At 48.6% G+C, this 17,457-nt stretch overlaps 1 protein-coding gene across 4 annotated transcripts; it reads left to right on the forward strand.

Moving 5' to 3' along the window:
* Nucleotides 1-973: 973 nt before the first annotated feature.
* Nucleotides 974-17,111, forward strand: Mon1a (MON1 homolog A, secretory trafficking associated). 4 transcript variants are annotated; one of them, XM_037207916.1, is made up of 8 exons: nt 974-1,277; nt 4,181-4,304; nt 4,384-4,466; nt 12,135-12,274; nt 13,867-14,355; nt 15,198-15,963; nt 16,596-16,743; nt 16,844-17,111. In XM_037207916.1, the coding sequence occupies exons 4-8, from the start codon at nt 12,148-12,150 to the stop codon at nt 16,982-16,984; spliced, it is 1,671 nt and encodes a 556-aa protein (XP_037063811.1). In that variant the 5' UTR covers nt 974-1,277; nt 4,181-4,304; nt 4,384-4,466; nt 12,135-12,147; the 3' UTR covers nt 16,985-17,111. The 4 variants fall into 4 exon arrangements, with proteins under 4 accessions (XP_037063811.1, XP_037063810.1, XP_028742858.1 ...); XM_037207915.1 differs by lacking the exon at nt 4,384-4,466 and having other exon boundaries at nt 4,183-4,304; XM_028887025.2 differs by lacking the exons at nt 4,181-4,304; nt 4,384-4,466.
* Nucleotides 17,112-17,457: the final 346 nt, after the last annotated feature.

Raw genomic sequence — 17,457 nt, forward strand, 5'->3', positions numbered from 1 at the left:
AGGGTGTTTGTCCAACAGCAAGGAAGGATCAGAGGTTTCCGACTTTGTCCTTCACCCCAAACTATTGGGATACTTCACCATGAAGCTAAAGAAGTGAGCACAATGCTTCACAGAAAATATCAATAATACTATTGTTATTCCCTGATTTTACTTCCTTAAACTATACTCCAAAAGTAAAGGCTGCTCGGAAACTTGTTTTCCTGTTTTTGTTACTTTGTGCGTAGGAAATTACAAGCAGTAGTTCCTTACCCTTAGAAATCACCCGATTGCCGGGCGGTGGTGGCGCACGCTTTTAATCCCAACACTTGGGAGGCAGAGGCAGGCGGATCTCTGTGAGTTCGAAGGTCAGCCTGGTCTACCAAGTGAGTTCCAGGAAAGGCGCAAAGCTACACAGAGAAACCCTGTCTCGAAAAAGAAACAAACAAACAAACAAAAAAAGGAATCACCCGGTAGCTTTAAAAAACAAATCTGATGCCTAGTTCCCCACATGCATCCAATTAAGTAAAAATCTCTAGGGGTGGTGTCTGGGTGTTAAGTATTTTTTTAAATGCCGAATGCAGTTTATTGAAGGGTATTAAGTATTTTTAAAAGCACCCCGGGTCAGTCTATGTGAAGCGTTGAGAACTGCGCCTTCTAGACTCTTATACTAATAATATTGAGACCAGAGTAAGCAACAATTCGTGTGCCTTTTCGATGTCTACATCCTTTACAGTCCGTGTGGCTGGGCTCACTAATGACATTTATCCAGCTCCCTAAACTTACATTTTCCTCCCACGATCAGTGGGGAAATACCGACGTCTTTTACCGTCCCTTGAAATTAACCTCTTACTAGAGAGGAGGGGCAGGGGACCGGCCTCTAAGACACGAAAGAAGGCGGTGCCAGGTGAGGCAACCCGGGACCTGGGTCAGACCCCGCCTCTGGCTCCGCCGGGCTCCGGAGCCCGGAACCGCTCCCTCAGTGCTAAGGCTGCGGAGAGCTACGGACTACATTTCCCACAATGCACCGAGGAGCGGGCTGGGACTGGCCAAGCGGCTGAAACCGGGCCTCCGCCACCAGAGGCCGGTGAAAGCTGTCTTCCTGCGCCGGTGGCCGGTTAAGGGTCGGACACGAGAGATCGGTTCCTCCGCTGTGGCCATGTCGGTATCCTCCAGGGGCGGTAGCCCCACGAAGTTGCACCCTCAGCCCAGGCACGGCTGGACGTTCATAGCCCCCCAGGGGTCTGGCAGAGGGCAGTGACTGGCACTCTCGGTGGGTCCTGTGTTCCCCCAAGAAACAGGTGAGTTCGACTGCCAACCCACGTGGCCTGGGGGAGGCGAGAGGCGGGCAAGCTGTCATCTTTAGAGGGAGGGGCTTGAAAACTGGGGGGTCCCGGCCATCTACTGCACCGATAGGAGTACTGCGTCTCTTTGGGGTCCTTCAGCCAGCTGGCCCCAACTGGGCAATACGAAAGATGAGGCGAGAACTCATTCTTTGGCCGGGAGGGCAATGTCCCATAGGCAGCGGTAGCTGGGTAAGACACCAACCCCCAATTCGGACGTATTCGGCCCTCAGAGTTCTCCTAAAAAGCGACAGCGGGGTGGTGGAGTGAGCCAGGCAGCTCAAGGAAGGGTCTTGGTCTTGAGACTTCCTTCTCAAGGGTGTCCTGGCTCAGAGAACTAGGCTGCCCTTACACCAGGTGAGCCAACCCTTTCTGGGCTAGAGTTTGCTTGGGAAATGTGAGCAGCCTTTGTCAGGAAGGGGAGTGGCCTCTAGGGGTGACCAGGATCAGGCTAGGCTTAGTATAGAGTAGGCATCCCGCTGAAGCACCCACAGCACAGCCTCAACCGGGCCCTTCTGTCATACATTCTGCATCGTCCTCCCAGATAGACCAAAAGGTCAAGGCCAAAGGTGAAGCACTGTCAGGACGGGACGAAGGATCGAGGTGGTTAGGAGCCAATAAGAAGGGGCTTTTGCAAGACCCTACCCTCTCAGGAGTCTTCCGAGAGAGGGAGGAGCAGGAGAAGGAGGGAGAACACCAGTTCTTTCGGTGACATCACTCAGGCTCAGTTGGACGCTTCTAGGAAAAGTTGCATGCCCTGGGGACATTTAGAGGAGCCGCCTAAAAAGTGTTCCTGTAGAGACTTCCGGGGCTGGTTTGAGATAACTCCCTTGCTAACTACTTCAGGTTCAGCTTCCCAGGAGCATCAGCTGCAAAGGTTAAAGGTCCGGTGGAGGCGGGAAGTGGGCTTTACCTGATCCACTCAACCTTCCTGCCTGAGTGGGTGGGTATCCAGAAAGCTGTTTGCTTCCCGAGGCCTTCTGGCTGGAACCCCACACTGACCTTGGAGAGGATAAAGATGCTATATGATCTCACATAGCAAAGGGACTGTTGTGAAAAAAGCATCTGCTAGCTCTAGACAGCTGACCCTGCTTCCTTCCCCATGCAGGTACCATGCTGGGTACACTCAGAAACACAGGGCTCCTTTAATGGAAGCACAAAAGGCACACTGACGGACAGAGTGAAGCTGGGCTAGAACTTGTTTGGATCTTTAAGCCAGAATTACATGACCACAAAGAGGGGCATTATGCAGACCTAGGAGTAAACTTGGGAGAGAGATCCAGAAGCAGCAGAAGCTAGCAGCCTGTAACTTTCTGCAACTGCGGAGCCCGAGATCAGCTGGTTTGCTTGGTACTCTGAGGCTGAGGCCCAGGGATGGCTCTTGGACCTGACATGGGGTGGGGGTGGAGGTCCTTCAAACTAGAGCTCACCTGGCTTCCTCAAGTCATTCATCAGGTTCTAGCTTACTGAGCAAATTCCCATAGGATTGATCTGCAGGACAGAGACCACTGGATCTGTGTATAAATGCAGACTGAATGCTGAGAATGGCCACAGTGTGCTAATAACAGCCGCTGAGTCCACGATATGCCTACTCTGTGTAGCCAGATCACATGCGTCACCTCATTTAAACTCACCACCCCACAAATCAGAGCAGCTGTTGGAAGGATAGCTCCATTCCATACTGTTTGTTTGTTGATATTTCCAGACAAGGTTTCTCTGTGTAACAGCTCTGACTGCCCTGGAGCTCACTCTGTAGACCAGGCTGGCCTGGAACTCATAGAGATCCACCTGCCTCTGCCTACCGAGTGCTGGGATTAAAGATTGTGTCACCACCACCCGGCTTCCATTCCATACCGGTTTAGAAGTGAGAAAATTGAGACCAGTAAAATCAGTCCCTCTAACTACAGAGCTGTTTTTCCTGAATACTTGATTACTTCCAAAGACAAGCTGTTTCTACAGACAAGGGTTTTCTTGCCTGATCGCAGGTACACTTGAACTGGGTGTTGTTCATAGACCTTCCCTTTTCTTTCTCTTCCAAATGTTGGTTTAATTCCTCCTGCATGTGTCTCGGATGTAGCAGGCCACGTGAAGGGTGACCTTCAATCTAGAAAAAAATCAGGGTGAGCAGGTGTATTGCAGGATAGGCCTTTCTGATAAGGTACTCCAGCAACAACCTGACGTGAAGGAATGAGTCATGTGCTAGCCTAGGAAGGGCTGTAAATGAAGTTGGGTGAGGGAAGAGTAAGGGGCAAAGGTTACACGCAGAGGTGTTCAGGGTGAGCTGAGCTGAGGTAGAAACGGTGGGAAGAAAGGGTAGAGAGGAAGCGTGGGGAGATAAAGGAGGGAGGGCCTTGTGTGCTGTCGGGGGAGTGCTACAGAACTGTGAGCAGAGGAATGACTGGACCTGACCTGTGTTTCAAGAGGCTCACCTCGAATCCAAAGACAGAGCGGTGGGACACACTAGGCCTGGCTAGGAGGTTGTGGCAATAATTTGCTAGAGAGATAATGGTGGCTTGAACCACTCAGACAATCATGGAATCGATAAGAAATGCTCAACTATTGAGCTCACTTTATTCCCAGAACCCAGGCAGAGGCAAGTGGATCTCTGTGTTCAAGGCCAGCCTGGTCTACAAAGTGAGTTGGAGGACAGCCAGGGCTACACAGAGAAACCCTGTTTCAGGAAAACAAAAACAAACAAACAAACAAAAAGGTCAACTATTGGATATAGGCATTTACTACTTAACATTGATAAGTTATTCTGTGAAAGGTACTACTTATTGTCTTATTGTCTCCCTCCCAGTATTACTTACCCATTTTAAAGATTTTAATTTTATTTATTTTAATTATATGTTTATGTGGAGAGGGAGTTGTGTGAGTGCAGTACCTGAAGAGGCCAGAAGAGGGCACTGGATCCACCGGAGCTGGAGTTACAGGCGGTTGTGAATTGGGGTGCTGTGAATCAAGCCCAAGGATACTCTAAGAGAAGTATGTGCTCTGATCTAAACTGCTGAGCCATCCCTAGCCCCTGTTTACTGTGTTTTTGAGACAGTCTCATATACCCCAGGTTGGCTTCAAACTCATTATATAGTTGAGGACATTGAGCTTGTGATCATCCTCACCTCCACTTCCCAAGAGTGGAGATTGCAGGTATGTAACTGCACATGTTTATTTAAGGATTTGGCTTTTATTTCTGTATATGAGTGTATATGTATGTGTGTGTATGGGTGCCTGAGGAGGCCAAAAGAGGAACTGGGTCTCTTAGGAGCTGGAGTTACAGGTTGTTGTGAGCCACCCAACATGGGTCCTGTGAAATGAGCTGCAGCAATAGCAAAAGCAGGAAAAAAAAAAAAAAACCGAGCTCTTTCCCCAGTTCCATACATAGTTTATATAGTACAGGGCTGGAACCCAGAACTTTATGCATTACAGGTAAGCATTCTATCAACTGAGTTATATCCCTAAGCCCTAATTTTGTTTTTTTTGAGGCTCTGTAGCTTAAGATAGTTTTTCATGTATCCCAAGCTGCTGCCTCTCCCTCTCAAGTGCTGGGATTGCAAGTGTGTGTCACTATGTCCTGGTTTATGCAGAGCTAAAAGATGGAACTAAGCAGCAGCCTAGTCTTTGAGATAAGGTCTCACTCCTTTTTATTTATTTAAAAAAATTTTTTTTGATAAGGTCTCCCTCTGTAGCCCAGACTAACCTCAGTCATTCAGCAGCTTTCCTGCATTAGCCTACCAAGTTCTGGGATTATAGGCCTGAGCCACAATGCTCAGTTTTGTGTTAAAAGACAGGACCTGGTGTAGACCAAGCTGACATCAGTCACTGTGCCAGCAAGCCCAGGCATCCTCTTGTCTCTGCCTCCACAGCACTGGGATTACAAGTGGCACCAAACCCAGCTTTTTCACGCTGGTTCTGGGGATGGGATTCATGTCTTCTTGTTTGCAAGGCAAACACTTCATAGACTGAGCCATCCCTGATGTCCCTTTTGGTTTGATGTTTTTAAGATTTATTATTATTATTATTATTATTTTCTTTTTTAATTGTTTATTTAGTTTGGTTAATTTTGGGGGGGACATTACAAGGGTGAGGGGAGGATATGGGGGTAGGAGGTGAGCAGAATTAGGGTACATGATATGAAATTCCCAAAGAATCAATAAAGAAATTATGTTATTGTTTTAGGGTTTCTATTGCTGTGAAGAGACACTATGACCACAGCAACTCTTATAAAGGAAACATTTAATTGTGGTGGCTGGCTTACAGTTCAAAGGTTCAGTTCATTATCATCATGGTGGGAAGCATGGCAGCACGCAGGCAGGTGTGTTGCTGGAGAAATAGCCAAGTGTCCTACTTCTTGTAGGCAACAGGAAGTCAACTGGCAGGCACACTGAGGGAAGGTATGAACAGTGACATACTTCCTCCAATAAGGCCATGCCTCCTAATAGTGCCACTCCCTTTGGGGCCATTTTCTTTCAAGCCACTAATTTCCACTCTCTGTTCCCCAAAGGCTTAAAAAAATGCATTTAGTCTCACATCAAAAGTCCCCATAGTCTATAACAGTTTCAAACTTGTTTCAAAGACCAAAGTCTCTTCTGAGATGAATGGCAATCTCTTAACTCCTTGTAAAAATAAAATAAAATAAAAAAAGCAGAAATCTTTATAAAAATAAAAAAAAGCAGAATCGATAACATACTTTAAACATATAATTGCACAGTGCTATTTATTTGTCGGTGTTATTTACCAAGCGCAAGAAAACATGAGGTACAATGGAACCCACTATAAGAGTTTTTATTAGGGAAGGGAAAGGGTGGAAGTGACCTACCGAAAAGAAAGGTGGGGAGGGTGGAGAGAGAGAGGTACACTTTATCTCTGGCGAGAGGGAGAGAGAGTGGCCAACAGGTAGAGCCTGCTTTTATAGGTAACCTCACACATACGTATATGGGCTTATGTAGCTACACCATGCATGCACATAGATTACGTGATCATGCTGCATGCAGATTACGTGATCATGCTGTGCACAGATTACATAGGACATAAGGCCCTGGAGTGACTAAGCACATGACTGCTGACAGTGCATGCGTGGTCATGTGACTCCAGAAGTGGCTAGGAATAACAACACATAAGATATGCATTACCATTCCAAAACACAGGAAGGGAGCATAGCAAGGAAATACTGGACAAAAATAAGACCAAAAACCAGATGAGCAAATTCCACAGTCTGCATCTCCATGCTGATGTCAAAACGCTCTTCAGATCTCCAACTCTGTTCAGCTTTGTTGACTGCAAAGCACTTCTTTCTCTTCTGCTGGTTCTGCTCCCTGTTAACGGATCTCTTTGGCAGGTATCCCACAGCTCTGGCATCTCTAACATCTTGGGGTCTCCAAGGCAATCCAGGCTTCTGTAGCTGGAGTTTTTCTGGTCCTGCCTGGGCCATGGTCAGGACAAAAATCTCTCATCTGCCAGTCCCACAACCGCTCAGACCCAACCAAGTAAACACACAGAGATTTATACTGCTTACAAACTGTATGGCTGCAGCAGGCTTCTTGTTATCTAGTTCTTATATCTTAAATTAACCCATATCTATTAGTCTATAAGTTGCCACGTGGCTCATGGCTTACCAGTATCTTACATCTCGCTTTTCATGGTGGCAGCTGGCAGCATCTCTCTGACTCAGCCTTCCACTTCCCCTTATTATTATTATTTTATTTATGTGTATATGTCTGTATAAATGTATGCCACTTGTGTGCATGCCCTGTGAAGGCCAGGAGAGGACATCTGTTTCCTGGGGTGGGAGTTATAGGCAGTTGTAGGCCTAACATGGAGCTGGGAACCAAACTTGGGTCTTCTAGAAGAGCAGTAAATATTTTTAACTGCTGAGCCATCTCTCTAACCACCCTCCCCCTTAGTTTGTTTGTTTGTTTGTTTTTGAGACATAGGCAAGACTGGATTTGAACTTGCTTGCTTTGTAGCTTAGAATGACCTTGAACTCCAGAGCCTCTGGCCTCCAAGTCTCAAGTGCTAGGATTCTGGGTGTGTGCCACCATACCTAGCAAGGAACATCCTCTAAAGAGAGGATAGATTGGGATCTTGGTTGGGATGTATAACCTTAAGATAACCAACAATTATGTGTGTATGCCTGAAAATAAAAGAAAGATTGGGGCTAGAAATGAAAGTTGGGTTCATTGATATATAGAGGTATGTATAGATCACAAAGGCATTGAGTAAAAACAGAAGAGAAGCAAGGACGGAACTCTGGGCCCCTCCAATAAAAACTGTAAAAAGGACTCAGATGAGTAGTCCATGAGGTCAGTAATAGGTTTTCTGTCCCCCATAATAGGTTTCTCCACTGACACAGTAAGCCAGATCAAGCCAAATTGAAAAAGTAAAAGATCAGGTCTGTTTGAGCAAAGTGACTCCCAGGTGAGTTCTTCAGTCTCAGAGATTGAGGTGGAGAAATCACACACCTGAACTAAAGCAGGGAGGTTATAGGGTGGAGGCAAAGGGTGCTGATGTGTCCACCACAAGCTGGTGTTATGCCCAAGTATGGTCAAAAGCTGGCCGGTTTAGGCAGGGACTTGAGCGGTTGGCAACTTCAGGGGAGGAGCTGCTGGAGCCCCCAAGAATGTGGAAGTGGGCTTTCTGGTGCCTTTTCTTTGTTGGAGATTCTCTGAGAGGGAGGGGTTTGGAGAGAGAGGGGAATGGGGCTTTCCAGATCAAGCGGGAGTGAGCTGGAGGTTCCAATCAAACAGTCAGGGGGACAAGAAAAGAGAATGGTGTACAGAAGCCAAGAGTGGTAAGTGCTCTAGGAGAGAGAAAGCAAGCCGAAATCGGTTGCCTAGACAGGTGATCCCAGGACTTGGGAGGAGAGACTATTACATAGTGAACCTCAGAACAGCCGAGCAGCCTTAGCTGCAAAGTGAGACATTGTCTAGAAAAATTAAAAAGCTAGGTAAGGGATGGAAGCAGAAGAGGGGGAGAGAGAATGAAGATATATCAGGAGTTTGTTTCTGTTACTCTTCAGGGGTGAAGTGAATTGATCTTGGAGTCATTGGAACAATGATGTCTGGATGTAACAGATTCCAGAGAGAACAGGAGAAATGTGGCTGCTGTGGCAGAAACTTTACTGCTCAGCAATTATCTGTGGACTCTCCACATTACCCAGCACCCTTAGCTATGGCACTAATTCTAGACAGCTTTGACTCTGAAGTGTTTAAGAGCTTACACATAATCTTCCAGCTGTGTTTCCCATGCCACCGCATGTGGAAGGCTGTGCTCTGATACTAGCAGAATGGACCACCGCTCGGAAGGAAGCGACTCAGAATTATTTCCAGACGGGCTGGAGAGATTGCTCAATGGTCAAGAGTGTTTTCTCAAAACTATGAGAACTGGAGTGGAGATCCAGCACACACATAACAAGCCTCACAAATACCTTGCAACCCCAACGGCAAGAGGGACAGAGAGGAGGATTGCTTAAACTTCCTGGCTTCCAGATGGCTGAGAAAATATTTGTTTGTTCTGGTCTTTCGAGACAAGGTTTCTCTGTGTAACAGCCCTGGCTGTCCTGGAACTCACTTTGTAGACCAGGCTGGCCTTCAACTCATAAATCGACTTGACTTGTATCTCCTGGGTGCTGGGATTAAAGGCGTATAATCACCCATGTCCATTTTAGCTGAGAAAATGTGAAACACCGATGTTCTCTTCTCCCTCGCACGCTAGCACCCAGGTGCCTATGGCTAGCTGTACACACACAACTCTCTGTCACACACACAGAAGGAGGGAGGGAGGGAAGGGGAGAGGACATGTATACACACACACACACACACACACACACACACACAAAGAATTAAATCTTTTTGTTGTTGCTTTTTTTTTTTTTTAAAGATTTATTTATTTATTATGTATACAGTGTTCTGCCTGTGTCCCTTCAGAGGGCACCAGATCTCATTACAGATGGTTGTGAGCCACCATGTGGTTGCTGGGAATTGAACTCAGGACCTCTGGGAGAGCAGTCGGTGCTCTTAACCCCTGAGCCATCTCTCCAGCCCTGTTTTTTGTTTTTTGAGACAGTGTTTCTCTGTAGTTTTGGTATCTGTCCTGGATCTCGTTCTGTATACCAGGCTGGCCTCAAACTCACAGAGATCCACCTGCCTCTGCCTCCAGAGTACTGGGGTTAAAGGCGTGCCGCCGCCGCCGCCGCCGCCGCCACCACCACGCCCTTAAATGAAAAAGAAGACTTGCTTCCAGACCCATGGTTGATTTTGTGTGCTCAGAAAGGTATATACTAGACAGAGGCAGGTGGCTATCTGTGAGTTTGAGGCCAGCCAGGTCTACACAGTGAAAACTCTGCCTTAAAAAAAAAAAAAAAAAAAAAAAAAAAAAAAAACTTGTTGGTCAATTTAAATTTTTTTTTCCAGACAGGGTCTCTTTATGTAGCTCTGGAAATCCCAGAACTCACCACGTCATAGACAAGGCTGGCCACAGAGATTCTCCTGCCTCTGCCTCCCAAATGCTGGGACAAAGGTGTGCAGTACCACATTGGACCTCTATTTTTATTTTTAAGACAGTGTTTCTTTTTGTAACTCTGGCTGGCCTGGAACCTGTCTCTGTAGATCAGGCTGGCCTCACACTCACACAAATCTACCTACCTTTGCTTTCCTGGTGCTAGGATCAAAGGCGTGCACTACCATACCCATCCATGGCAAGTTCAGTTTTGAATGGGGAAATTCACGGTGGGATGCGGAGTGAAAGGAGGCGTCACAGAAATGTTTCAATTCCTACACCAAGTTCTCCAAACCCTCAGCTTCAGGTCCTAGCTCCTGTTGACTAACCTGCTCGGGATTACGTAACTTAACCCACATCAACTTTGTAGCATGCTAACCTGTACTTGAACTTTTGTGAGACAGGGTTTCACTGTGGATTTCAGGCTGGCCTTGTAGTCACTATGTAACCCAAGCTGGCCCAAAACTTTGAACAATCCTTCTGCCTCAACCTCTGAAGTCCTGGAACTGCTGTTGTACAAATACTGGCTACTCTGATAGTGTGACTTCCTCCTGGTCCTCTTCCTTTGTGTATTTATTTGTATTTGACATATAAAAATTATACATTGTCTTCTTAATGTATGTAGGGGCTGGTGAGATGATCCAGTGGGTAAAGGATCTTGCTGCCAAACTTGAGTTTGATCCTGGGAACCCACATGTGCAAACCTGGGACAATGGTGCATATCTGTAATGTCAGTACATCTGTGGTGAGATAGGAGACAGGGAGAGCCAGCAGGAAGCTGTGGGTCAGCTAGCCTGAGTGCACTGCACAGTGATAGAAACAAGAGAGACCCTGCCTCAAACAAAGTGGTAGGAGAGGACTGACTCCTGAAAAGTTGTCCTTTGACCTCCATACATGTGTGCACACGCACACACACACACACACACACACACACTAAATAGTTTATTTTATTTTTAATTATTTTAAAGATGTATTATTTTATTTTATGTGTTTTATTTTACGTGTGAGAGTGTTTTGCCCCTGCATTTATGTGTGGGCACAACATATGTACCTGGTGCCTGAATGGAACCAGAGTTGTAGGCAGCTGTGAGCCACCATGTGGGTGCTAAGAATGGAACCCAGGTCCTCTGCAAAAACATGTGCTCTTAACTGCTGAGCCATCTCTCTAGCCTCTAAATAAATTTGTTTGTTTTTTGTTTTCCTAGACAGGGTTTCTCTGTGCAGCCTTGGCTATCCTGGAACTTGCTCTGTAGACCAGGCTGGCCTCAAACTCACAGAGATCCACTTACCTCTGCCTCCCGACTGCTGAGATTAAAGATGTGCATTATCACACCTGTCTCTAAATAAATAATTTTAAATGTAAATTAAAATGCATGTTTTTAAGCTGGTGTGGTGGTGTATGCCTTTTTAATTCCAGCACTGGGGAGGCAGAGGCAGGTGGGTCTCTGTAAGTTTGAGGCCAGCCTGCTCTACAGAGCAAGATCTAGGACAGCCAAGGTTGCACAGAGACTCTGTCTTGAAAACAAGCAAACACGCTAAAAAAAAAAAAAAAAAAAGAAAAAGAAAAAAAGCATGTTTTTAAACAAACTAATAAGAGCAGCTAATGCTGTCAATGTAGCAAGAAAGATTGAATTGTAGAGAGAGAATGAATGACATTTCTTTACACTTTCTATGTTTCCATGTTTTCTTTGATGAATGTGTCTTTTTGTGTCTTTTTATAATCAGAAAAGGAGCATGATGGCTGGGTATAGCTCAGTGGTAAAGTGTCTACCTCCTACGTACAAGGACCTGGGTTCAATTTCCAAGGAAGAGAGATAGGTTTTAGTTTTTGTTTTTTGTTTTTTCGAGACAGGGTCCCTCTGTGTAGCTTTGGAGCCTGTCTTGGAACTCATTTTGTAGACCAGGCTAGCCTCGAACTCACAGAGATCCTCCTGCCTCTGCCTCCCGAGTGCTGGGATTAAAGGCATGCACCACCACCGCCCGGCTTGTATTTTTAATTCACATTCTGGGGGAGGGAGTGTTTTTCAAGACAGTCCTGGCTGTCTTGGAACTCACTCTGTAGACCAGCCTGGCCTTGAACTCACTGAAATCCGCCTGCCTCTGCTTCCCAAGTGCTGGGATTAAAGATGTGCCACTACTGCCCGACTAAAACTTAATATTTTTATGAGAGAATACCCAGAAGTCATTTCCCAGGGATTTGACTGAGTGGGGTCCTGGTAAGAAACCTAAGTACTATTAATTACACTGGTGTCTACCAACACCTTACTCCTTTGCCCTCCATGATGTGTTTTTTTTTTCTTTTTTCTTTTCTTTACTTCATAGGACAGCCCAAAAGATGGCTGCTGACATGCAGAGGAAGAGAAGCAGCGAATGCCCTGATGGCACATTGGCTCCTTCCGATGGCCAAAGTGTGGAGAGAGCTGAGAGCCCCACGCCAGGACTGACCCAGGGAACAGAGCCAGGTATGGGCAGAGCATGCAGTTCCCCAACCAGAGACTAGTGGAGCAAGCCAGCCTCCAGGGGGACGTAGGGTCCCTAACCACTCTTTCCTCCCCGCTCACTTGTACATTTGCTCATTCAGTCAGTGTTTGTCACATGCTGGGGACACGGCAGAGAGCAGGGCTCAGTTTACATCTTACCTTTCTTGCCATTTCATATTGTACCAGCCTAGACAACTGTGAGGACCTGTCTCTTATAAGAAAAATAAGCAAAGATATAAAATGATTCCTTTCTTCTCTTAACGCTCTTACTTGAAAGTCAATATTTTTAAAATACCTTTTTTTTTTTTTTTTTTTTAATTTTTTGAGACAGCCCTAGCTGTCCTGGAGCTTGCTTTGTAGACTAGGCTGGCCTCAAACTCAGAGATCCATCTGCCTCTGCCTGAGTGCTGGGATTAAAGGAATATGTCACCACTGCCAGACTAAAATTTATCTTGGTTTTTTGAGACAGGGTTTCTCTTTGTAGTTTTCGTGCCTGTCCTGGATCTCACTCTGTAGACCAGGCTGGCCTCGAACTCACAGAGATCTGCCTGGCTCTGCCTCTCGAGTGCTGGGATTAAAGGAGTGTGCCACCGCTGCCCAGCTAAAATATCTTTTAGTGAAAATTCTGTGTTTCAAAAGGAAAAGAAGAGCCAGACATGGTGGTGTATACCTGTAATCCCAGCACCTGTGGGTTGAGGCAGGATTGGTGTGAGATCTTAGACAGCCTGGAGCTACATAATGAATATGGGGCTAGCCAGGGCTATGTAGGAAGACCATATTTCCAAAAGAAGAAAACAAAGTAGGAGTCGGGCTTTAGCTCATTAGTCAAGTACTTGCCTAGTATGTCTCAGTCCTTAGATTCCAGCACCTCAAAAATATGTAAGAGAAGCCCGATGTGGCCCCTGTCCTGGAGAAGCCACAGGCTGGTAGTCAGGGGCTGTGGTAGCTCTCCCTCATGGATGGAGAGGGTAAATAACTAAATTTGTACTCTTGGGGGGGTACCATTGTAGTGACCAATAACTGGTTAGTGTTCCAAAGGAAATTAAAGAGAGAAAATGATCGTGTCTGGGGTTGGAGTCAGATGTGTAAATAAATAAATACCTCTTACCTGAGAGTGGAAGCGTGACAAGTACTTATCCACATGGGGAGATGGGGCTGCCTTCCAGGTGCACAGCAGGGGCAGACTCCTGGGTAAGTATGTGTGCGCGTGTGCGCGTGTGCACGTGTGCGCGTGCGTGTGCGTGTGCGCGTGCGCGTGCGTGTGCGTGTGCGTGTGCGTGTGTGTGTGTGTGTGTGTGTGTGTGTGTGTTGGGGGGGATCCGAAGTGCAGATGGATAAAGGCCAGTGTGGAATGGGCAAGGGGGTGAGCTGTTCAGTGTTAGTGAGGGGTAGGCAAACACCAGTTTCCATTGCTGCCTTGGGACCAAGGACTTTTCCGTTGAAGATGAGCATGATCCATAGTAGATGGTGGTAGAGAGGACAGTAGCTTGGCCCCTTCAAGACAGGCAGTGACCCTCTCGGCATCTCCTTGGTGAGTGGTGGTGTCTCTAAGCACCAGTGCTTTTGGTCTGCAGGTGCAGGGCAGGAGGGCGCCATGTTTGTTCATGCCCGTTCCTACGAAGACCTGACAGAGTCAGAAGACAGGGAAGCTTCTGGGGACAGCCCCAAAGAGTATGCTGGGAGTCCCCCCCCACTGCCTACAGACATGCGCCAGATCAGCCAGGACTTCAGCGAGCTAAGCACCCAGCTGACGGGTGTGGCCCGTGACCTGCAGGAGGAAATGCTGCCAGGAAGCTCTGAAGACTGGCTGGAGCCCCAGGGGGCAGCTGGCCGACCAGCCGCAGAGCCTTCGCAGGAAGGCTCAACTGATGGGGAGGAGGAGGAGGACGCGACGGAGGCATGGCGCCTCCACCAGAAGCACGTGTTTGTACTGAGTGAGGCAGGGAAGCCTGTGTATTCTCGCTATGGGTCTGAGGAAGCGCTTTCCAGCACTATGGGTGTCATGGTTGCCCTGGTATCCTTCTTGGAGGCAGACAAGAATGCCATCCGCTCCATCCATGCAGGTGAGCCACCCGAAGAGGGTTGTGGGGAAGGCTCCAGTGGCAGGGTCTGTCCTGGACACACACGCACACACGCACACTCACTCACACACGCACACGCACACTCACACACACGCACACTCACACACACGCACACGCACACATACATACACGCGCACGCACGCACGCGCGCGCGCGCACACACACACGCACGCACGCACGCACACTCACTCACACCTAGAAAGCTGGGTTGTGCCTGAGAGTAAAGTCCTTCCATCTCTCTGGGCCTCATGCTCATCCTTACTGAACGTAGACTAACAATATCAGCCTCCTGAGGTAGTGCGGCTGTGTTGAGAGCTAAAGGCAGTTCTACCAAGAGTCTGCCATCAGGAAGGACGAAAGCCCCGCTGGGCAGTGACAAAAAAATTAAAAAAAAAAAACAAAACAATCAAGCCCAGATCCTTAGCCCAGATCCCTCGCCAATTGAGTTAGCATTTAGCATAAAATGTGTTTTCCTGAGTGATGTATATGCAGCCTGTAAATTCCAGCACTTGGGAGGTGGAGGCAGGAGGATCAGCTTTTGCTGCATTAGCCAGTCTCAAGCCAACCTGGGCTACTTGAGACGCTGTCTCAAAAAGCAAACAAAGAATGTGTTTGCCTGAAGAGCTTCTTGTGAGTCCAAGAGAGTCAGTTTGTGAAACAGATGGCAGGGAAAGGGAGGTGACTGGCAGCCCACAACCGATAAGCCCCTACTGAATTCAGAGCTCCCAGCAAGGAAACCCTGGAAAGCAAAGCCCACTGGGAAAGCCTATCCGGGAGGGCTTCTGGGAGGAGGGCTGAAGCTGACCCCCTGCCCACACCCTCAGATGGCTACAAGGTAGTATTCGTGCGCCGGAGCCCTCTGGTGCTGGTGGCGGTGGCCCGGACGCGGCAGTCGGCCCAGGAGCTGGCACAGGAGCTACTGTACATCTACTACCAGATCCTGAGCCTCCTCACTGGCGCGCAGTTAAGCCACATCTTCCAGCAGAAGCAGAACTACGACCTGCGGCGCCTGCTCTCAGGCTCGGAGCGGATCACCGATAACCTGCTGCAGCTAATGGCTCGAGACCCCAGTTTCCTGATGGGCGCGGCGCGGTGCTTGCCCTTGGCAGCGGCAGTGCGGGACACGGTGAGTGCCAGCCTGCAGCAGGCGCGTGCTCGCAGCCTGGTCTTTTCCATTCTGCTGGCCCGCAACCAGCTGGTGGCGCTGGTGCGCCGCAAGGACCAATTCCTGCATCCCATCGACCTGCACCTGCTTTTCAACCTCATTAGTTCCTCCTCATCCTTCCGTGAGGGCGAGGCATGGACCCCCGTGTGCCTGCCAAAGTTCAATGCAGCCGGCTTCTTCCACGCGCACATCTCTTATCTAGAACCTGACACCGACCTCTGCCTGCTGCTGGTGTCTACCGACCGTGAGGACTTCTTCGCAGTCTCGGACTGCCGCCGCCGCTTCCAGGAACGCCTTCGAAAGCGGGGAGCCCACTTGGCCCTGCGGGAGGCGCTGCGCACACCCTACTACAGCGTAGCCCAAGTGGGCATCCCCGACCTTCGCCACTTCCTTTATAAGTCAAAGAGCTCGGGACTCTTCACCAGGTGAGCGGAGGCACTGCTTCAGGGAGACGAGGATGCAGAAGTGGGGGGAGGCTGGTTGGTCCTGAGACCTAAGATGCAGCCCTGAAACTGAGCACTCCTTTGAGAGTGTACCGGTGTGCTGAGGCTGTTTTCCTCTGGCAGCACCCGGTGGGCATACACCTCTCTACTTCAACACACGTAAGGCCTGAAACAACTTGGGAAAGAAGCTGGAACAGAGGTTTCCCAGGTCCTTTGCCCTGGAGCAGCTCTGCCTTTGGGGTCATTTTGGTGCAGACCAGGATGCAGAGTCTTACCCCACCCACTCCTCCACTAAAGGAGCTGGACAGAGATGTCCTCTCCCCAACCCCACTTTTGGCTCAGAAGGTTTCCCAGCTTGCTTTCCTCTACTCTTGACCTGCTACTCCATTAGATACCTAAACTCAGAAATAGCCTCTCTAAGGAAGGGTCACTAAAGGATCACTATGACCCTGGCAGGGGGGGCAGGGCGCAGTCTGTCCTGGGTCTTCTGTAGTCGTAGGGAAGCACCTGGAGAGAACAGGCAGTAAAAGCTCCCTGTCCAGAAATAGGTATTTCTAGTTCTCCTGAGAAGACAGTGAAAGGCATTCCTTTTGAACCCACTTCTCCATCTGCAGTCCTGAGATTGAGGCCCCGTACACCAGTGAAGAGGAGCAGGAGCGGCTGCTGGGCCTCTACCAGTACCTGCACAGCCGTGCTCACAACGCCTCTCGCCCACTCAAGACCATCTACTATACAGGCCCCAATGAGAACCTCCTAGCCTGGGTAAGGCGGCCCTAGATGAACTGGTCTTCATACGAATACTGGGTAGATGCCACGAGAGGCATGCCTATTCTAGGTGATGACCCTTTGCCCCCTCCTCCAGGTGACAGGTGCCTTTGAGCTCTACATGTGCTACAGCCCACTGGGAACCAAGGCATCAGCGGTCAGTGCCATCCATAAGCTGATGCGCTGGATCCGTAAAGAGGAAGACCGGCTCTTCATCCTCACACCCCTCACCTACTGATGGAAGGGGGAAGGCACACTGGGCGTGGGAAGCCATGGGAGCCTCCAGGTGAGGCTGGCTTCTCCTGCCCAGCCAGCAGGCAGGGACTGTGGGTTGGTGCGTGCATTAAAGTGCTTTGGGAAAGACACTTGTGTTTTGTCATTGGCTCTTTTGTTTGTTTGTTTGGTTTTTGAGGTAGGCTCTCTCTATGTAGCCTTGACTGTCAGGAACTCACTCTGTAGACCAAGCTGTCTTCAAACTCAGAGATCCGCCTGCCTCTGCCTCCTGAGTACTGGGAATAAAGGTGTGTGCTCTGTCACTGGTTCTTTTACCCATCCAGTCTCACAGATGGACACAGAATCCTCCTTCCCGGCCCAACACATCCCTTACATGTGGGGCACATGTTCATTTGAGTCTCTCTCCTCCCACCCTTTGCCAGCATCGGGCCACTCACATGTGGAGTCAGATTCCAGTCTGGGGCTGTTTGGGTTCCA

Source organism: Peromyscus leucopus, chromosome 7 (genome assembly GCF_004664715.2).
Source record: "Peromyscus leucopus breed LL Stock chromosome 7, UCI_PerLeu_2.1, whole genome shotgun sequence".
NCBI classification, from domain to species: domain Eukaryota; kingdom Metazoa; phylum Chordata; class Mammalia; order Rodentia; family Cricetidae; genus Peromyscus; species Peromyscus leucopus.